This window comes from Fusarium keratoplasticum, chromosome 8 (genome assembly GCF_025433545.1).
Source record: "Fusarium keratoplasticum isolate Fu6.1 chromosome 8, whole genome shotgun sequence".
Lineage (NCBI taxonomy): Eukaryota > Fungi > Ascomycota > Sordariomycetes > Hypocreales > Nectriaceae > Fusarium > Fusarium keratoplasticum.
Genome location: NC_070536.1, coordinates 237010 through 257485, shown reverse-complemented (window position 1 = coordinate 257485; position 20476 = coordinate 237010). Strand labels below are relative to the sequence as shown.

Here is a 20476-nt window from a genome sequence, read left to right as displayed (position 1 = left end):
AAGTGCACGTATTTGCATGTATTGACTTAGCACTATCTCACAAGCTTGCCATGGTTTCAACCCCTGAAAACCCCCGGGCGTGTATTATTCTCTTGTCTCCTTCGCCACCATCACATCAACCGACCGCCCACTGGCATCCCTGCAGATGCTCGCTAGTAACGATAACGTCCAAGCTCTGGGATGTGAGGCATCTGCTCATGTGCCCTCGAAGTTGGACTGGATGCTGCAGCAGATCCACCAAACGATGTATTCGGCGGCGACACTGATGCACTGGGCGGGTTTGACACGGTTTCATAGTACTGATGCGAGTACCCAGGTACAGAAGACGGCTGCGAGTGTACCATAGGCTGACTTGTCGGTTGTGGATGTTCTTGACGTTTAGTACGCTTCCTGTACCAGATGAATGCAATGGCCAAGATGATGAGGGTTCCGACGATAGCTCCAAGGGCTGCAGCTGCTGCAATGGCTGACCTAAGCTTTCCCTTTGTCTCAGTGAGCTCACTTTCATCTGCTACAGCTGTATCTGTAGCAGTTGGATCGGTGGTACCCCCTGATGAAGTAGCATCATCTGCGTCAGTAGTAGTAGCCCCAGTGTCAGTCCCAGTCCCGGTCTCAGATTCAGTATTGCCTTTGATGGTAAAGTCGTCAGTGGTGGTATCCGTATCGTCAGAGTCAGTCTCCGCATCTTGAGTTGTCAATGGTGGCTCCTGGGTGTCCTTGATTGTACGGATGACCGCTCCGCTCGGGAGATCGTACTCGAATGAACTGGACCCGGTCCGACGTGAAGTATCACAGTAATAGCCATACTCCTTCATGGCAGGATTCGTAAGGAAAACGCATAATGGGGACTCGGATTTGGAGCTAAAGAGTCAGCCAGGTCCAAAGATGACCATTTCTCTTACCAAACAACGCATCCTCCAGTGTTGTGATCGCATATATCGTCTTCGAGATCGTCGTACTCGATGCATCGGGTCCGGGGAGCGCAACTAGACCTGTGCCGGGTTAGTTTAGTCGACGAAGCAGTGATTCACTTACACTGAGCAGCATCCTACAAACCCATCGTCGCCCCAGTAGCACTCCCCGTTTGGGCATGTCCACAGAGCATGAGCTGTTCCATCGCAATCAGTTATGCGTTGTTGTCGCTTGAAAAGAAACGTAGGTGTAGTAGTAATGGCAAAGTCTTGCCCTGCTGCGAGCCCAAGTAAGAAAAAGAAGAGAACAAACATGGTTGACGAACAGAACGGGGAGGCGGGAGACCCTACTTTTAAGAATCAGGCTCTGAGATGGGGGCGGTGCATGCATCTTAGTTGCATCTTGTGCGCCTCGACTCAAACTCGAGCCGTTATTCGCCATGACAAAGACTATCGGGATCTTTAATAGGTCAAAGGTCCAAACTGAACGCCACAAGCTTGGTATTTCTGTTGTGGCAGAAATGGAGAGAGATGAACGGGTAGACCCTTGTCAAAAGCTGAACAGTGCAGATAAGATGGTGTCAAGCAATACAGCCGTAATTCGTTCAACGCTTCACCAGAACTGTAGACTGAGGCTGTTCCTGAGCCGTTGACTGTCTATTTTGGGACTATAGTCAAGCAATGAGAAAGGGACGAGAGTGGTCCATAGAATACAACTGAGGGGAACAAGATGGTTACACGATAACCGCTGTAACAGGCTTCTCTGTGACCTATAAACGAGATTTTCCCTCCAAATTCTGCTCCCAGTCTTTTATCGTCTTGACCAAACCCTCAACCTGCTTCATAGTATTTCCAGCGTGGATGCAGATTCGAATCCTCTCGCTGCCCTTGGGGACTGTCGGAGCAACAATTGGACGAACCGTGTATCCTCTCTCCTGGCAGAACTGAGCCAAGCTTCGTGGTTGCGATGTGAATACTGGGATAATTGGTGACTTGGGTGCATCTCTATTGACACCAAGAGTCGAAGACTGCAAAAGCTTATGCGTGTGGTTTACGAGTTGCCACAAATGCTTCAAAAGAGCATCTGCTTTGCCGCTTGCAAGAAATTGATACGACAATCCGATGCTGGCGAGACAGGGGAATGGCATTGCTGTTGTGTAGATGAGGGTTCGGGCGTAGTTGATGAGATATTCTCGTGTCGTAGGAGAGCAAAGGACGATAGCTAAACTGTTAGAACCAAACTTTCAATGGCAAAGCAACTTACCTCCAAATGAACTCATTGCCTTGCCAAAAGTGTGCAATCGAGCAAAGATTTCTTTTTCCAGGCCCAGCTCGCACACAAGACCTCTTCCCTGCTTTCCATACAGACCAGTCGAGTGTGCCTCATCAACAATGATGTACCCATTGTTCAGACGCTGTTTGACACAAGCAACAATGTCTTGAAGTGGTGCAACATCTCCGTCCATGCTGTAAACACCTTCAACAAGGATAAACACAGACTCATCTGCCAACCCCTTGAGAACCTCATCCAAACCTCCCTCTCCTTCAATACAATTGTGCTTGAACGGGATCTTCTTCCCCGCCCGGCTCAACTTCATCCCATCATGAGCACTCGCATGAATGAGCTCATCGTAAACAATAATATTCCCCGGCTGCGGCAGGCAACTCACAAGCCCGACATTGGCATCAAATCCCGAATTGAACAAGAGTCCAGCCTGGGCGTTGTGAAACGCTGCAATGTCTCGCTCGAGAGACTCTGCCAATGTCGAATTGCCGTCCAACAATCGTGAGCCGCCTGACCCCAACAAAGGAGGGGGAGATGCATGCTTCTCAAGAAGGGAATGATAGGCGGATCTGATCTCTGGGACAAGAGAAAGAGAAAGGTAGGCATTTGAAGAAAAGTCAACATTGTCTGCTGGAAACGTAGTCAACCGACGAAGCTGAGATTTCTCTTCTCTCGCCTTAAGACGAGCCGCAAGGGCTTCCTCCAACTTGGACATTGTTGTTGTTCTCACTGCGGGATTTGTTGAGCGCGATATTTCCCCGCTCGGACGGAGCAAAATGCCGACGCGACTAAGGGCTGTTTATAGGTATTTAAACAGCCCAAGCCCCTTTAGAAAGGAATAACTCGAAATGGCGCCCGTGCCTGCTCTTTTGCGGCGATCCCTACGCGTCCACCAAGTCTACGGGGCGAATACCGACGTGGGCAAGACGATTTTTACCACGGTGCTTTGCAATGCCACGACCAAGCATTGGAAAGGTGAAAAGACGTCGTTTTTGAAGCCTGTGTCTACGGGAGCAGCCCATGAGGCCGACAGCTGGTAAGTATTCTGGAGAGTCGATGTCCTGTAGCTGACAATTCAGTCACATTCAAAAATATTCTCCCTTGACGGCCAATGAGACATTGTTTCAGTACGATATCCCGTGTAGCCCACACACGGCTGCTAAAGCTTCTGGCAAGGTGTGTTTTCACATGTTGAGCCGAATTTCACTAATATTTCAGCCCATCCCCTCCGATGAAGCTGTCCTAGCAAAAATCCATGACCATGTTTCTCGGCGAGCTTCCGAAGGTCCAGGGTGGCTATTTCTAGAGACGGCGGGCGGTGTCCACTCTCCAGGTCCATTCGGCACGCCCCAGGCCGATCTTTATGCCCCCTTGCGTTCTCCAGTTATTCTGGTTGGGGACTCCAAGCTTGGGGGTATCTCTCAGACGATTGCCGCGTACGAGTCGTTGAGAATCCGTGGACACAACATTGAAACGGTTCTTCTTTTCCAGGACATGCAGTATGAGAATTATCAGTACCTGAAGGATTATTTTTCCAAGGAGGGCATCCTCGTGGAGACAATCCCGGGACCACCTCCTCGAAAGCCGGATGAAACCGAGGAAACCGAGCAAATGACCGAGTACTATGCGTCTCTCAACAATGGCAACATTCAACAAGTCCTTGAGACTTTAGACAAGAAAGGAAAAGACCGCATCGACCGTCTAGAGTCGATGTCTGAAAAAGCCAGCAAGAGTATTTGGTATCCATTTACCCAGCAAAAATTTGTCACGGCAGACACCATTTCTGTCATTGACTCTGCCCATGGCGATTACTTTCAGGTCCTCAACAAGAATTCGGACCAGCTTTTGCAGCCTGCCTTTGATGGCTCTGCTTCTTGGTGGAGTCAAGGTCTTGGGCATGCCAATTCTCGACTGACGCTGGCTGCTGCGTATGCTGCTGGACGATATGGACATGTCATGTTTGCCGAGGCTATTCACGAGCCTGCTTTGGCTCTGGCCGAGATGCTTCTCAAGGGAGCTGAGAATCCCCGATTCTCCCGCGTCTTCTACTCTGACAATGGAAGTACTGGATGTGAGGTTGCTGTCAAGATGGCCCTAAGAGCAGCAAGACTCCGATACGGATGGGGACCAAACGACAATGTCAACATCCTCGGCCTCAAAGGAAGCTATCACGGAGACACCATTGGAGCTATGGATTGCGCCGAACCTTGCGTCTACAACGAAAAGATTGAATGGTACGAAGGTAAAGGTTACTGGTTCGACTATCCCACTGTCCAATGCGTCAAAGGCAAATGGGTTGTCGACGTCCCTGAATCTCTTCATGCCGACTTGACTGGCGCAAACCTTGACTCCATCTCGGACGTTTTCGATCTACAGTCTAGACTCGAAACGGAAGCCTACCAAAAGTATGCACGATACATTGAGAGCGTCCTCAAAAAGCTCCAATCCGCCGGTCGCAAGTTTGGAGCCCTCATGATGGAACCTGTTGTCCTCGGCGCTGGAGGCATGATTCTAGTGTAAGTTCCCTGATCCTTTGACGTTCTCCGCTGACCATCAGTGACCCCCTCTTCCAACGTGCCCTCATCGACGTTGTTCGCCGATCCCCTCATCTCTTCGGAGACGCGTCCACCCCAACAGACCCACTCTCATGGACCGGACTCCCGGTCATCTTTGACGAGGTTTTTACCGGCTTGTACCGGCTTGGCCGGTTTACCTCGGCTTCATTCCTCGGAGCCGATGCCGATATCGCCGTCAACGCTAAGCTCCTTACTGGAGGATTGGTCCCGCTCTGCACCACCATGGCATCTGAGACTGTGTTTGATGCATTCCAGAGTGATGACAAGAGTGATGCACTTCTTCATGGACACAGTTACACTGCACACGCTGTGGGATGTCAGGTGGCTGTTGAATCTGTTGGGGAAATGCAAAAAATGGAGGCCCAAGGTGTGTGGAAACAAGCAGAAACTGATTGGGATGACTCTCAGGCAAAGACGGCTTGGTCTGTTTGGTCCCGTGACTTTGTCAACAAGGTGTCACACAGCCCTCAAGTTCTTGGAGTTTGGGCTCTTGGCAGTGTCTTGGCCATCAGTCTCCGCGATGAAGAAGTGGGATACAAGAGTAACGCGGCCAAGAAACTTCAGGCTCATCTTCGACAAGGTACTGGGGAGTGGAACGCTCACAGCAGAGTCCTGGGCAACGTGTTTTATGTCATGGCCAGTCAAAAGACAAGTCAGCAGAGCATTGACGAGTTACAGGGTCTGTTGCTTGGAGCTCTTTAATTCGCAGGATAAATGGAGGAAGGATTGGCGGTCGGTAAAAGTAAATTTCTTACGTCACTGCTGTGCCTCTTTGATTCTCCATCAACATCATCATGAACTCTGTGAATTCCCAGGAAAAGCCTCTCGAGTCCAAAACTCGAGAGGCATCGATTGCAGAGTTTATCGACAGAACCAAACATATCCAGGAGGAACATCCTGAGGTCGACTTTACCAAGTCGGTCATTGAACCAACCATGAACCTGACCTACGACATCAAGGTATGGTCTTTGACTTTGTAGCGAACCAGCTAACAGAATAGGAAAATGTCGAAGAAGAAACTCGAAAGAAGCACGAATCTTTAATCACTCTGATGCTTCAAAACACTGGCGACCTGGCAAAGGCGGAAAAGTACCTCATGGAGGCGAGGGACTGTCTCAAGGGATATCCAGACATTCTCAAACAGTTTGACGACATCTACATCAACAAGAGACCTGTATCGGTCATGCTAGGACAGTTGCACGAGTGTATGACCCTCAAGAATGCTCAGTAGCTTATCACAGTACAATCTGCTTCCCCTCACCTGGACCCATAATAGGGCGTGATGACAACCTGAGCTAACGTGTTGACCAATCAGCTGTGACTAACCATGACATCGTGACCGAGTTTTTGTTTGCCATCGCAGTGATTTGCTATCAACATCAACATGAATGAAAACGGCTTTGCAGACATGGATCTGTTTGAAGGGCTCTTTGATCCCTTTGAGGCAGAGGCTCTGCCCCTTCAACCTCAGCCTCGCCCTGCCAAGGTTGGCGGTAGGTTCACCAGGGAATCAGTCCGTATCTTGAAAAACTGGCTCGCAGCCCACCAAAGTCATCCTTATCCCAGGGAATCCGAGAGGCGGATGCTTCAGGAACAGACTGGTCTTACAAAGACGCAAATCTCGAATTGGTTGGCCAATGCCCGTCGTCGAGGCAAGATTCCATCGAGTGCTTCGTCACCTCATGGAGAATCCAGGGCAATGGACATTCCTGCAAGGCCAGGGACCCCGGCTGTCAGAAACACATCGGATATGGATCCTCTGCAGAGATGGGTTGATTCACCTCCAGAAGATGAACCTGCAGCTGTGACTGCGATTGCAAGAGCCGTGTCTAGTGCAAGACCATTGTCTGGTGAGTGATGAATTGAATGATATGGGTAGGGTCTAACTTGATAGGCTCTACGAGTCCGTATACTCGTCTCTCTCGAACGCCGTCTGTTAGAAGTGGAGAGACTTCACGATCTAGCTCAATCAGTTCTGTCAATTCCTATACCAGCCGATCGTCGTTTGGGCTTAATGAATTGTTTAGTCGCGGCAGTTCTCGACGAAGACGCAGAGCCTACAAAGAAGAGAGACGGTCTCTAGCAACTCCACGCAAAGCTTTCCAATGCACATTCTGCACCGAGACATTTCGAGCGAAGCACGATTGGCAACGACATGAAAACTCTCTTCATCTTCCACTTGAGAGATGGGTTTGTAGTCCTGAAGGACCTCGAGGTCTCAAGGGACAAGATACTTGTTGTGTATTCTGTGGTCAAATTGATCCTGATGATGCACATGTTGAAAGTCATCACTACTCTGCCTGTCGAAATCGACCAATCCAGGAACGAACCTTTAACAGAAAAGATCATCTAAACCAGCATCTACGACTTGTACACAATGCCAAGTTTACCGAGTGGCCGATGAGACAGTGGAAGGCACCATCTCCTGCAATCCGTTCAAGATGTGGTTTCTGTAACCTTGCCTTGGAGACTTGGACTGATAGAGTTCATCACCTTGCAGATCACTTTAAAGCTGGCAAAACAATGGCCGACTGGACAGGTGACTGGGGATTTGAACCGCATATTCTAGAGCTTTGTGAAAACTCTATCCCACCATGTATGTATCTTCCCAGATGTGTTGCATTTCTAACATTTTAGACTTCATCGAGACTGAACGGAATAGTCCGTTTCCTTTCGAAGGAAGTAGGACTCTTGTTGAGACACCACAAACTGCATACGAGTTGCTGAAGCTGGAACTCGCATACTTTATGCAGAATCACTTTTATACCAACGCAAGAATGCCGAGCGATGAAGAAATGCAGCTGGAAGCTTGCCGAATCATTTTTGCGTCCGAGACATTGTCCCAGAATGACTTTGTCTACTTTTCATGGCTTCGAGATCTGGTTCTTTCTAACCCTACCATTACGCAACAGGCTCAATTTGGTCCTATACGATCAACAGCAGAGAGTCGAGTTCCAGCGTTGATGATAAGTGGAAAGAACAAAATTTTTGAAGACTGTCCTTTCGAGATACAGCTGCACGAGTTTGTTCAAGCAAAGCAGCTCCTCGGGATGAGTATCAGAGATGATGAACTGAAGGAGGAGTGTTGTAGGATTGTTGGTCGTTTGGAAGAAGTCTCGGCTACTCCGTCTGACTTTATCGCAAACTGGTTGATTAAAGTTATTCATTCACCAGGTGATTGGCTTTCACAGTTTCGTCAACGAGCTGGTATCGAGTTGTTGCCATCAGCACAAGTTTTGAACCTTGAAGCAACGATTCAAGATTATACAAAGCTCGAACAAGAGATGAGCGCATACCTGGAGATGCAGAGGGTTATTGGGATTGAACCTGATGATGAAGATCTCCGTCGACAAGCTCGGGTCATAATTCATGGCTCAGATACGACACTTCACACTGCAGCAGACGACGATTACTGGTTATCAGCTTTTCGACAACGACATGCCCCAATAGGCGGGCCCCAAACTGGCATGAGACCAGATGCTCATCTCTTGGCTGCTCGATCACTCGTCATGAAGACCAGTACTTCGTTTCTCAACGATCATAACTACTGGCGATGGTTTACAGAAGAACTCCGTCGATGGGTAGCTGCAATCATGTCACCTCACAACCCAGCGAGTCGCGTTCCGTCGGATGAAGAGATTCAACATTACGCCAGATGGATCAGCTACAATGAGTAAGTCCAGTTGCCTGGGGATGATCTTGACTAACACAAATAGTGATGACCCTTTCAATCAGACAATTGCAGAGAATAAGGATTGGCTGGAGGCGTTTAAGAGGGATGTTGGGATTGATTGACAGTAGATACCGAGTTATTGAGAAAAGACTTGGCTTTGAGTTATCATCTCACGTTCGCAGTCAGTTGATCTTAAAGCCGAATGGCTCCTCTGCCTCTAAATGGCAGAGTTGCTTCAGGTTGCTTATAATATTTAAATAGGCCACTTAGTTGAAAGCCAGCATTCTCTGGATCAACAACTATATTTTCATGGCTACACTGAAATTGGAAACTAGCCCGACTCCCCTCTCATCTCAGAATCTTCCCACTCAACACGTCGCACGATCTTTGAGCTCAGTTACCCCATCAAGGGCTGGGCTTCAACTATAACAAAGAACACATTATCAACACATCATAGCATCATATCCCAATGCTAACATTGGCCTCAACACATCGCACGACTCCCTAACGCCATGTTCCACTGACAGTCACGGCCTGGCAGCTGCTCGGAACAGCATAAGCCCTGTTAGGATCGCTCTCCCACTTCACCGCACCATTCGACTCAACAATGACAAACTTGTACTGGAATGACTGGCCGGCCGGAAGATTCAAAGTCGTGGTCCAAAGATGATTGCTAGAGGTATACTTTGAAGCTGAGAGTGCCGGCGCCGAGGATGGGCTCCAGTTACCAAGGGCGGGGATGGATCCCACAACCTTGACTGTTTGGCCCACATTTGTCGTGACGACATGGTCAAAGGTGACAGGTACTGTGCTGCAGCCCGTGCCAGGATTCTCGGTCGTAGTAGGAGGGGGTGTTCCAGTACCGCTACCGGTGATGGCGATATCTGCGCAGGTGAGGTAAACCTGACCCGTCTGGAATGAATTCCAACGGAACGACAGAAGTGTGTGGTTCGAGACGTAATTTGGGATCTTGATCTTCTTGCTGACGGGATATCCTCCAGCGATAGAGGTATAGCACGATCCAAGAGGAGCGTTGTCGACGCCCTGACAACCGCGGCGGGACGATGCTCCAAAAGCATTGCAGGTGAACCAGTCATTCCTCCAGCAGGGTTGCCCAGATGAGCAATCCGGGTTGAAGCCGCAAGACTGCCCCGAGACGTCGGTACAGGGGAGCAGGCCATCCTGGAAACAATCCTCGGCGGCCTGCTTCTCCTCATCGGTAGGAGTGTATCCGGGCGTCAGAAGTTTGTCAACGATGGCCTGGTCCTGGCAGATGCGGTAACTAAACATGCCGCCATGGTCTCCGTTGTTGTCAACGCACCACTGCACGTCGACGACGTCCCCAGGCTTGTACGTGGCTACTGGGGTGTTGCCCCAGTTGCTCGAGGGCACATTATAGTCAACGTTGACTCGGGCGTTGAAGCCGCATGGGCCGCTTCTACCGACTGTCGCGGCTTCTACGTCAGGCCATGCTGACACGGGCTCGCGAATGGTGCACTCAGGGCAAGAGTCGATGCCGGCCTTTTGAGTCAGTTAGGAAGTTAGATAAGGAGACGGTGCATACCTCTGCGCCTAGACGAGTGCGACTCTTGGGAATGGTTAGATAGCCGTGGGCATCAACTGAAGCGGCGAAGCCTATGGCAAGGAGCTGGGAATACTTCATGATCTGGGATTTTGACTGCACGATCTGATGGACTGGTTGAAGCTGAAGACTGGTGATATTTTCTTCTACAAGACAGACTGACATGGCCCTTTTATGACTTTTTCTTTTCACCTCTTCTTTTCACATGCACCCGGACTCCATGAAAGCATCGTGAAGGCGGAGTCTCCTGTTGCTCAGGCGCTAAAGCACACAGGACTGAGAGCTCTCGGTGAAAGTGACCAGGGACGGGCCGAATGACAAGTCTGGAAGACAGAATGGTCTAATGCATTGATTTCATAAATCCTTAACTTTATGCTAAGAGTATGCTCCCAAAGAGGAACACCGTCTCGACATCCTGTAATCCGCCATGTTCACAACGTGGCCAAGATTATAGACTAGCCATAGACATTTGGCACAGTCGGCCCTATTGCCAGCATCTGATATTATTACAAGGGCAGGACATATGGCAATGCATGCGCCTCTATGCCGTAAATAGCTCATTACCCGACGGCGACGTTCCCTCCGCTTAGCGAAATCGGAATCGCTCCCGTGTTCACCCCGCACTTCTCCGCCTTTTGACAGCGGGATTCGAGAGAGATGTCAGGGGCCCTACACCACAAAGATCGTGGTAGGACCGATAAGGTCACCGTGCTAAGAGATGTAAGGTGTGGGTAGGGGCCTTACTCCTGTCCTTCATCGTCACACGTGGGTTGAAATTTGTGTTAGTAAACATGGGTGTCTGCAAGGGGAGGGAGGGACTCTGGACGAAGGGAAAGCGCGGTCATGTGCCGAGACGCATTTGGAATGGCTGTCGAGACCCTTGTTGAAAACCCAGGAAATATGTGAACGCCATAGGCTGCCCAGTAAATCTTTCATCTAAACGAAGGAGGGAATTCGCCGCAATAAAACCGCCCCCTGTAGCACACAGGACCAGCGCGGAAGCTAAAGGAGTTAATGCTCCTAGCGGTAACCAGGTTGAATAGTCTCCAAGCTATCAGTAATGACCTGATTGCCTGGCTGTGCCGGAAGTGACAATTCAATTTCAATTCGAGTAGATAGAATCCACGACGGAGCGCCCTCGCGGCCATGTCTGCCCACTATGCTCCAAACATGCACCTCTCTGAGGACGGCAATGAGTCTATTCTAGGAGCCTATCAATATCTTCTACGAGTTGTCTTATCAGCTCCATATGTATACATTCGGAATGGGACTTCCGTACCCTGAGGACAATCTTCTAAAGGCCACCAATAGATAGAGATAACGAGCCCCGATTAGGTGTTATTATGTTCTATGTTATAGTTGAATTCCGGTCCTTCATGGGATAACTGCGCCAGTCGATAGCATCTCACGTTCAAACTCTATCAACTTCCACGCCGAATGACTCTTCTGCTTCGAAAGATGACTGTCTTGTTCCATTGCTTGAGGGGCTTAAATCGCCCATCCCTTGTCCTCTTTGAGCACCAGCTGGTTGGCACATTTTGGGGCAATCTCGAGTCCAAAGCATAGCCTATCGTAACAGAGGACGCCCCCTTGATGCTACCATTATTCAAGACGAGGTCCAGAATAAACTGATTTTAGTGTCTACCGTTTCCATCATGAGACTCAATAGTATGAGTCAAATCTCACCATCAAGCCGAACTCATTAACTTTACCGCAATTAAGCTCATCCTGTGCAGACACACCGAAGATTCAACAATTTCTTTCGTGACTCACCGGGGAGTTTGTCATATAAAATCGTCTGCCCATCTAATTGTTCGCTCTGAAATCACCAAACCACACAACTGCTATGGCGTCCCCCCTCGAGTCTCTCCCTGTGGAGCTGTTTGAGACCATCATCCAACAGACCGACCTCGTCGAAATTTGGCGCCTTCAGCAATGCAATTCCGCCCTCGAAACAACATTGGACCCCTACATGATAGCTGAACCCCACGCTGTCCACAAACTCATGGCTTGGGGCTGCCTCAGGGGTAACATGTGGGCTATCAAGAAGGCTCCCTCGCTTGGGGGTGACATCAGCACTGTCGAAGTTGCTTGGAGAAACGACGGCAACATTATCTTGGCCTCTACACTTGGCCTTGCCGCAAAAAGATACCATTACGACACCTTTGAGTTTCTCCTCAAATCAGACGCTCAGCCGGATGTCACCATTCACTTCAGACAGTCTGCCGCTTTCAAAAGACGTCTATTTACTCTGCAATTCCCCAGATTCGTTCAGCTCTGCCAAGAGTATGGAGTCAAGGACAAGATTCCAAATATCCAAGCCAACCTTGACGAGGTCCTTGTCGAGGCGGTTAAGCTGAACCTCAAACTCAACATCTGTCAACGTTGGATGGACCTCGGAGCAAACCCTACTGGCCGAGTTGGAAAGAATTGGAACCCCGAGACAGCCTTGTCACTTGCAATTCTTTCTGGCTCTATCGCAGTAGCCAAGGCCATGGTCTCGCGAGGTTGTGAGCTGGACCTCCCGATTCCAGGTCAAGTACCCAACGATTGCCCCCCGTGGCAACACCGTCTGGAACCATGGAAATATATGCCAATGATTGCCGCTGCAAGACGCTTGGCATCAAAGGGGCAGACTGACATGATCGAACTTCTCCTAGAAGCTGGCGCTGACCTCAATATCAAGTGTCGAGTCTGGATTCAATGCTGGCTGGACTATGACGATCAGACACAGCTAGTCGTCACCCCACTGTTGATATACATCCTCAGTGTCGACTTTTACAATGTGACAGACCTGAATCATTCTCTTTTTCGGATGGTCAATTGGCTTTTGGACAGAGGTGCCGATATTCGGTTACCGGATCGTGTCCATACAGATTACTCTTTGGGAATACTAGACATTTGGAGGCATTTTAAAGGCCCCAAGTGCCTCCTAAACGATGAACTATTCACAATCATCAAACGGTTTCTGGAGAACGGCGCCGCAAAAAATAATGTGCCAGAGTGGCTAGCCGGGCAAGGGGTGTGTCCATGGGAGCTTTTCCCTTTGGACAATCCTTTCACTCCCGAACAGCAGGCTGTTGGTATTGAACGGTGGAGCGTCATTATCGACTTGTTGCTCAAAGACGACAATTTCGACGGCAAACTGTCCGGTCATATTAACGGCCTACTAATGAAGCTTCTAAGTTACATCATGGATTGCACATTTGGGCGGGCTCAGAAAGCTCCTGACCCTTGCCCTCCTGAGCTTTTCACCAAGTTTTACGACATCAGCCACCCTCTTATGATACAGAAGCTGCTGTCAAGGGGAGCCAGAATCAATGCAACTTCATTAGCGCTCCCTGGTGGCCAGTCGATTTTGAATGTTATGAGGTCCAAGTTCGAACGCAGGTACCATCCCTTGCCTTGTCGAATTGGACTTGAGCAAAAACAACAGCGATCATTCATTAGCATGCTTGCCAACCTCGGCGCTGCGCCCGTCTTTATCCAAGAAGAGCAGTCGTTCAGATCAAAGCATCGTGACCATGGGATATACCAACTATGGAAATGGGCATTCCAAGGTGAAGTTGCGGACGAGGAGAGGCTGCTTTGGAACCCAATAGCTGGGGCCCTGGTGGATATACCTGATAGACTGGATCCCCAGGAAAGAGAGGAGTTGCGATGACAGCGAAAGGATGCGGAAGAGCCGTTTGATCGGCAGACATTTAAGTGAGAACTGGCAAAGGGGGAGAATATCATGATTAGAATAACCAAGCCTAAGAAAACCAGGTCGAGAATGTCAAGGTAGGTTTATTAAGCTCTATAGTTTAGGAAACATTAGTTTAAGAAACCAGTTTGAGAAACCAGTCTGTCAAACCTCGAGTCTGTCAAACCCCAGTCTGTCAAACCCTAGTCTGTCAAACCCAGTTTGTCAAACCCAGTTTATCAAACCTAGTTCAGTTTGTCAAACCTAGTTCAGTTTGTCAAACCTAGTTTATCAAACCTAGACAAACCCAGTCTGTCAAACCTAGTTTGTCAAACCTAGTTCAGTTTGTCAAACCTAGTTTGTCAAACCTCGAGTCTGACAAACCCCAGTCTGTCAAACCCAGTTTGTCAAACCTCGAATCTGTCAAACTAGTTTGTCAAACTCAATTTGTCAAATCCAGTCTGTCAAACCTCGAGTCTGTCAAACCCCAGTCTGTCAAACCCCAGTCTGTCAAACCCCAGTCTGTCAAACCTTGAGTTTGTCAAACCTCGAGTCTGTCAAACCCCAGTCTGTCAAACCTTGAGTTTGTCAAACCCCAGTCTGACAAACCCCAGTCTGTCAAACCTTGAGTTTGTCAAACCCAGTTTGTCAAACCTAGTTTGTCAAACCTCGAGTCTGACAAACCCAGTCTGTCAAATACCAGTCTGACAAACCCCAGTCTATGAAACCTCGAGTCTATCAAACCCCAGTTTGTCAAACAAGCTTGTCAAATCCCAGTCTGTCAAACCTCGAGTCTAAGAAACCACTTTATAAATATAGATTATTGATTGAAAAGCGCATTTATTAGTAGGGAAAGATATATTATTACTGGCCAAGACAGGCAGCCAACACGACCTCCCATCGTAATGACTGCACACAAGCAGGCAAGAGGCTATTCTCGGTATGGGCGACCCAAGTCATCAGGATCTCAGTGTCCACGTTAGTCCGGTCACCGCGAGGATGACAGACGAGATCGTGACCATGGTGCTAAGGAGCGCCGTAAGAGTGGTCTTCACGCTCGTGGTAAGGTCCGTGGTGATGAATTTAAGGGTCGCCGTGGGGGGGATGGTCGTGGTCGTAGTGGATAGGTACTGAGATGATTATAAGTAACGATAGAGAGGAGGTTAGATTAGGATGGGAGAGAAATAGAGAATATTTTAGAGAGTAAAATATTAAAAAGTAAAATATTTTAGAGATAATAAAATATTCTAAAAAGAATAAAACATTTTAAAAGAAGTAAAATATTCTAAAAGGAGTAAAATATTTTAGAGAGTAAAATGCTCTAAGATCTAGGAGAAGCTGGATTATTGACAGAGTTAAACAGGCTTGGAAAAGTTAGTCACTCATAGGAAAAGACATATTATTGTTAACGATGATTCTGAGCACAGTCAAAGATATGCCACCAAGACTGCATTTGCCATTCCACAGTGATTACACACGTAACAAAACATTACATCTTTTCATAAACCAATCAGTAACAAGACCCAATCCATTTCATCAACCACTCCCAGCTATCTCATATGGTTCCCTTGTGTAATGCTCTTGACGTGGGCTCGGCCGATGCTTGCGATCGAGTGTGATATCGTGGCGGGACTGCGTTGGTTAGATTGAGACATCAAACATGGTTCAGGGGAAAACTTACATGTGTACTTGGATTTCGCATCCAGGGTGGTGGACAGAAGCAGAGTCGTTGGAGTGGCGAGGCCGCATTGAATGGGCCAACAACTTAGTTGCGGCTTGTCGCGCAAGTAAGAGGAAAAGGGCAGAGTCGAGTGACAGACCACTGGCGATGGGCTGGGCCTCAACGTATGATGAGGCAGCTGCAAGACTCGCTACCAGCTCAAAGCTAGAGCAAGAAGAGACATGGAGAGGACTGGGCCACTATCAAAGATAGGGCAGACATCGAGTCGTCGAGGGTTGTCTTGGGCACCCTTAGTCTACCGGCGCGGTGTCCATATCCAGGTCAAAATCGAGAGAGGCATGGACGCCCGGGGTGTTGCCGGCAGCCGACTCTCCAGCTTTCTCGACGGGGGCAGGCTGGTCAAATCGACCATCTGCAGCCCTTCTCAACGTCGAGGGGTCGTCGGGGTGGATATGGGCTAGGCCATATGTCTTGTCGGCAGCATCAAAGTTGGTAGTGGCCGGGTCTCTGGGAAGACGGGCCACATCCTTGTGCTGGTCGAATTCCCCCTGGAGGGCATCGACATCACCAACAAACCCTGAGCCCAAGTCGGTGGTGAACTTCTCAGACCAAGGAAATCCAGTGGGCACGTAAGCATCACCGTCCTTGTTTCGAGAGTCGGGATGAGCGAGCCACTGGCGGAGCCACTGGAACCAATGCACCTTGGTTCTGAGGGGCGGCATCGAGAAGCGGTCAAAGACCAGCACCTTGACCTGCTGCTGCAGGGGCATGGCGAGGAAGGTGTTGCACTCGTCGATGCAGTGAGTGCTCGAGTGGCACAAGGTGCACCCATGCAGGTTTCCCTCGGGAACCTTGAGGCACCGTACCATGTTGTGGCCAGACTCGGCGCAGTTCTCACACTGGTACTGGCCCATGTCACCCAGGTTGACGACCTGTGCCTCTCGCTGGGCGGCAGGCTCGTCGGCGGGCGTCTGGGGCTGAGTGATGCGCTCGCCAAGGGGAGGACCCTGACCAAATTCGGCATCGGGCAACCTCAGGTTGGGCCTGGGTCGACCCAAAGATGACTGCATACTCCGGCCCAGTTGCTTGTTCTTGCGGGCCCGAGCAACATCATCCTCGTAGATCATGTCGATCTTGGCAACGTACCCGGAGGCACCGTTGGCCATGCCCATCTTGATGAGGCGGGCGGCATGATTGGCGACATTGCTCTTGATCATAAAGCCCGTTGGGGTGAGGGCGGCAATGTTGTTCTGAGGGCCTCCACCCAAGCTGCGGTTGACAGCATCAACCACGACGTCTTGGCCTTGGGCGCCGGAGTAATTGATCAACTCCATCTCGGTGACCATGTTGAGCCTAGGCTCACGGCGAGTGACCTTGTCTTGACGTCAACCACGAGAATCATGGGGGCGTCCACTTTGGTGCATCTGCGGGGGGCGGGAGCCTCCATGGTTGTTGCCATGAGGGGCCGAACCACCTCGATGGCCGTCGTTACGAGCGGGCGAACCATCTCGACGGTTGTTGCCGGCAGGCTCGATGGTTCTGCCGCGGGCGTTAGACGCCTGTTGGTTCCCACGAGGAGGATCCTCAGTGGGAGGCTGGGCCTCACGACGGCGCTCAGCTGCCTGATCCCGGGCATCAAGGATGCGGTTGGGGGGCCTATAGCCGGGCTCGTCACCGAACTTTCGACCGTATCTGTGTCGGGGCATTGTGAATCGGCGTGCGAAAATGATTCACTGTTGGTAGGTGGTTGGGTGGAAGGTGAGATGTTGTGGTGAGGTTGTTGATGCGGGGTGCTGTTGATTGAGCTGGGATGTTTTTTACAAGATTTTCCCCCTCCAGCTGTGAGAGGTGCTGCCAGTGGCTGCCACTGCCAGAGTGCCTTGAGCCGACCAATGAGCTAATGGGCACCTTGACACATATTTTGAGCTTCAATATACTTTGTACACTTCTTTGCAAGTTCAGGTAGATTAATCATCAACATCTCAAGTAGTTTAGTTTACACGCAGGTACGAGCGGCTCAATGCAGAGAGCCACCAAAGCCCACAGTATGCTGCCAGACACCGATGCGGGGGAAACGCACTGAGGTTACCCGTCACGTGCCCCCTGCGTTTGATCAAGGTGATGCTGTTCGAGGTCGAAATGTGCAATGTCATTCCAGTTGCCCCTTGACGTTGAACTAAGCTTTTGCGCCCCATGTGCCCATGTGGGGAAGCTGTTCTAGAAATAAACTTGGTGATGCTTAGTGCATGTAACCCAACGGGAGTAAGGAGCGACTGGTCAGGGTTCAAGGTTGTGTGGGAGAGAGGTACATTGTCGACGCAGCGAAAATGCGCCCAAGGCAAGTGGTCTGGCGACACCCTTTGGATTGAGCTGACCATTTAAAGGAACGGATTCCTGAAAATAAAACATTTACAGCGCTTTATGAGTTAATAGCCGGCATCAATGGATGCGTTCCGTGTTGATAATACTTGGCAACACTAATAACGCAATGTCGCTGGTAAAGACAGAGATATTCAGGCCATAGGTTTTACGTGACATAATGATTAAAATATTAGACACATTGCAAAACAATAAGAGCATGAATGGTTCAGCGAGGATAGTTGATTGGTGGTGAGTTTGTGCATCAATTTTGTGCACCATTGTTTAGCCACTGGCTGGCTCTGACGTCAGGTGCATTGTTTTTTTTTTTCGGCTGTAACTCGAATTCCACTTTTCTCAGCAAAATCCATCACAACACAACACAACACACGCACCGTCATATTCGCCGTACCAACAACGCTGCCGCACTATGGGCAAGTCAACAAAGCGACGAGATCAGGCAGACGGCGCCTCGGCACCCCCCCAAAAGCGTCGCCGCCATAGAGAACCCGAGCCTGAAACCGATATCGATAGCGAGCGTGGCCATTCCAGCTCTCCCATCCCAGCGAAGAAGGTTCCAGGGCGCCCCGGCAAGAATGCCACCACTGCCATCAGCAAAGACACCCTGAAGGCAACCCGTTCCTTCCTCGAGAAACGCAGGCCACCTGTTCGAGAGGAGGACGTCGACAAGTATGTCGGACCAACAGCTCCACCTCTGAATAACATGTGGACGCAACAAGACGAAGATGCCATGATGGCCGAATGGAATGCATCACCTGAGAAGGTGGTTTACGCATCTATCAACGGCCCGAACGGAGTGATAACAACCATGTGGAAAGTCTGCTTGCGAGTATTCAGGTGCTCGCCCTTGGCTTTGATCTCGCCGCGCCAGGGCCTGCGATATCAACCCTTGGCTGGGCCCTCTCAAGCCGGGTTGTGGTCCCGAGAGTTCTGCAACCGGCTTACGGCTCTTTTCGTCTACCCCGTTTGGCAAGGCCGTCCCATACGACTGGCCATGTTATTGCAGTATGCCGTCATCTGTCGCACAGATGATCGCCGTCCATGGATCCCTCATCCTAGCTGCAATGCGCTTGCCAACCTGAGGCAATCCATGGAACAGAATAAGGGCTCGCAACTTTTGCAATCAGTCCACAAGATGCACAAGGAAGCACGAGCATTGGCCATCCAGGCAGGTCAAGTGCCTTGCACCCTGTCTGATCTCTTCCTCGCTATCCATCGGACGGTGAAGGGCTGGACCTTCGACAGAATCCCAGAGGTTGTAACTTCCTCCAGCGGCTTCGAAGTTTATTCCGTCACCATCCACGACTTAAAAGTAGTTGCAGCGGCCATTAATGCCACTATTAATTGCACCGTTGATGAGGCGTACGAGGCTTTCAAGACTGCAAAGGGGAGTGGACTTGAGATTCCCAAGGCGAGCCAGCTTCGGGAATTTTACGAGCGTGCAGCTCAGCAGCAGCTGCGACAGATTGCAATGGCGCACCGTGACGACGAGGGCGAGGGTGAGGGCGAGGGCGAGGAGATGGCCGGGCCACAGCCAGAGTCTGAGTCTGAGTCTGAGTCTGAGCCTGAGTCTTCAGGTTCTGAGCCAGAACTCGAAGACCATCCTGCATCTGTTGGAGTCCCCGACGATGAGCCCGAGTCTGAGTCCAAGCCTGAGTCTGACTCTGACTCTGACACCGAGAGCGATGGTGAATCTGACGATGAGCCCTCGAGAATGGACGTTGACGATGGATTTGTCCTTGGCTATGAGGGTGAGGTCGATGATGCCCCCGCGTCTGTCCCTCCTGCTCTACTTCAAGTGCCCCCTCGACGCCGCGTACCGACCCTCCCTTCCCCGCAGGCGACTGCAACGAACGCCCCTATGACTCCCATGGCATCCCATAACATGCAGGACGTCATGAAGGTGGTGAATGACATCCTCAAGAAGGAACTTGACGAAATGAAGTCGTCCCTTGAGTCATTTCAAGAGGGTATCCGGCTTGAAATGACCAAGGTTCAAAAACGCCAGGATGAGATCCAGCAGTGTCAGGCTCGGCAAGAGGCTGCCATAAAGGCCCTGACGGAGGCCAAGACATCCCAACATCAGGCGCCAGAGAACCTTGAGAAAGAGGTGGCGACCGGTGCCGAGGCCATCGAAACTGTGAGTGAGCAGATCCGAGGCATCGATGATCGAATCACGCCCGCCCGTCACTCGCAAGCCGACAATGAACGTGTGACGGGCCGAGTTTCTGGATCTCCCCTGCCCAGCACGGAGGAGAACCGGAGTGGGGTGATGTGGAAAGGGACCAAACTCTACATCCTGAACGCACCAAAGGATTGGGAGCCTCCCCAGAATTGCCCCGAGCCGCCAGAAAAGGATGAGCTTTGGCTTAGCCGCAGGGGATCGAAGATGAGCCGCCATCCTCTCGACTGCTTGCCCCAACGCGGCGAATCGGCCATCCAGCGTGCCATGAGATACCACGGTGACGCAAAGGATAGCGTCTGATTGACCCCGGCCCGATCTAAGTGTCAGGCGCAGTCAGGTTAGAGGCATTCCGAGGTTGGATTGAGACCAACCATTGCAGTGGTGCTACGGCGTACGGCCCCTTATCCTTTGAGTTGGCCAACTTCAATTGTCCCGGGTCAGAATACAACCCCGTCACCAGGTCACCTCGGTCTACACAAGGACTGGAGATTGCCAACACTCTAGGTAAGTCGATAACTC

At 50.4% G+C, this 20476-nt stretch overlaps 9 protein-coding genes across 9 annotated transcripts; 5 read left to right on the top strand and 4 right to left on the bottom strand.

The window, feature by feature from the left end:
- Window positions 1-152: 152 nt before the first annotated feature.
- Window positions 153-1226, bottom strand: NCS57_00988400 (uncharacterized protein; the record flags this gene model as incomplete). Its single annotated transcript, XM_053059644.1, has 3 exons — window positions 153-861; window positions 903-992; window positions 1036-1226. 3 exons carry the CDS (start codon window positions 1224-1226, stop codon window positions 153-155), a joined length of 990 nt encoding a protein of 329 aa, XP_052910038.1.
- Window positions 1227-1681: 455 nt separating this feature from the next.
- On the bottom strand, window positions 1682-2911 carry NCS57_00988300 (Aminotran-1-2 domain-containing protein; the record flags this gene model as incomplete). The annotated part of the gene is made up of 2 exons (XM_053059643.1): window positions 1682-2133; window positions 2176-2911. The coding sequence occupies 2 exons, from the start codon at window positions 2909-2911 to the stop codon at window positions 1682-1684; spliced, it is 1188 nt and encodes a 395-aa protein (XP_052910037.1).
- A 133-nt stretch (window positions 2912-3044) lies between these two features.
- NCS57_00988200 (Bifunctional dethiobiotin synthetase/adenosylmethionine-8-amino-7-oxononanoate aminotransferase) lies at window positions 3045-5474 on the top strand (the record flags this gene model as incomplete). Its single annotated transcript, XM_053059642.1, has 4 exons — window positions 3045-3232; window positions 3276-3372; window positions 3415-4712; window positions 4754-5474. 4 exons carry the CDS (start codon window positions 3045-3047, stop codon window positions 5472-5474), a joined length of 2304 nt encoding a protein of 767 aa, XP_052910036.1.
- An 83-nt stretch (window positions 5475-5557) lies between these two features.
- NCS57_00988100 (uncharacterized protein) lies at window positions 5558-6003 on the top strand (the record flags this gene model as incomplete). The annotated part of the gene is made up of 2 exons (XM_053059641.1): window positions 5558-5731; window positions 5773-6003. The coding sequence occupies exons 1-2, from the start codon at window positions 5567-5569 to the stop codon at window positions 6001-6003; spliced, it is 396 nt and encodes a 131-aa protein (XP_052910035.1). The 5' UTR covers window positions 5558-5566.
- Window positions 6004-6156: 153 nt separating this feature from the next.
- On the top strand, window positions 6157-8567 carry NCS57_00988000 (uncharacterized protein; the record flags this gene model as incomplete). The annotated part of the gene is made up of 4 exons (XM_053059640.1): window positions 6157-6622; window positions 6667-7368; window positions 7410-8445; window positions 8489-8567. The coding sequence occupies 4 exons, from the start codon at window positions 6157-6159 to the stop codon at window positions 8565-8567; spliced, it is 2283 nt and encodes a 760-aa protein (XP_052910034.1).
- A 382-nt stretch (window positions 8568-8949) lies between these two features.
- NCS57_00987900 (CBM20 domain-containing protein) lies at window positions 8950-10108 on the bottom strand (the record flags this gene model as incomplete). Its single annotated transcript, XM_053059639.1, has 2 exons — window positions 8950-9966; window positions 10010-10108. 2 exons carry the CDS (start codon window positions 10106-10108, stop codon window positions 8950-8952), a joined length of 1116 nt encoding a protein of 371 aa, XP_052910033.1.
- A 1765-nt stretch (window positions 10109-11873) lies between these two features.
- Window positions 11874-13691, top strand: NCS57_00987800 (uncharacterized protein; the record flags this gene model as incomplete). Its single annotated transcript, XM_053059638.1, has 1 exon — window positions 11874-13691. One exon carries the CDS (start codon window positions 11874-11876, stop codon window positions 13689-13691), a length of 1818 nt encoding a protein of 605 aa, XP_052910032.1.
- A 1992-nt stretch (window positions 13692-15683) lies between these two features.
- Window positions 15684-17099, bottom strand: NCS57_00987700 (uncharacterized protein; the record flags this gene model as incomplete). Its single annotated transcript, XM_053059637.1, has 2 exons — window positions 15684-16771; window positions 16898-17099. 2 exons carry the CDS (start codon window positions 17097-17099, stop codon window positions 15684-15686), a joined length of 1290 nt encoding a protein of 429 aa, XP_052910031.1.
- A 1082-nt stretch (window positions 17100-18181) lies between these two features.
- NCS57_00987600 (uncharacterized protein) lies at window positions 18182-20257 on the top strand (the record flags this gene model as incomplete). Its single annotated transcript, XM_053059636.1, has 1 exon — window positions 18182-20257. The coding sequence occupies one exon, from the start codon at window positions 18182-18184 to the stop codon at window positions 20255-20257; it is 2076 nt and encodes a 691-aa protein (XP_052910030.1).
- Between the last annotated feature and the right edge of the window lie 219 nt (window positions 20258-20476).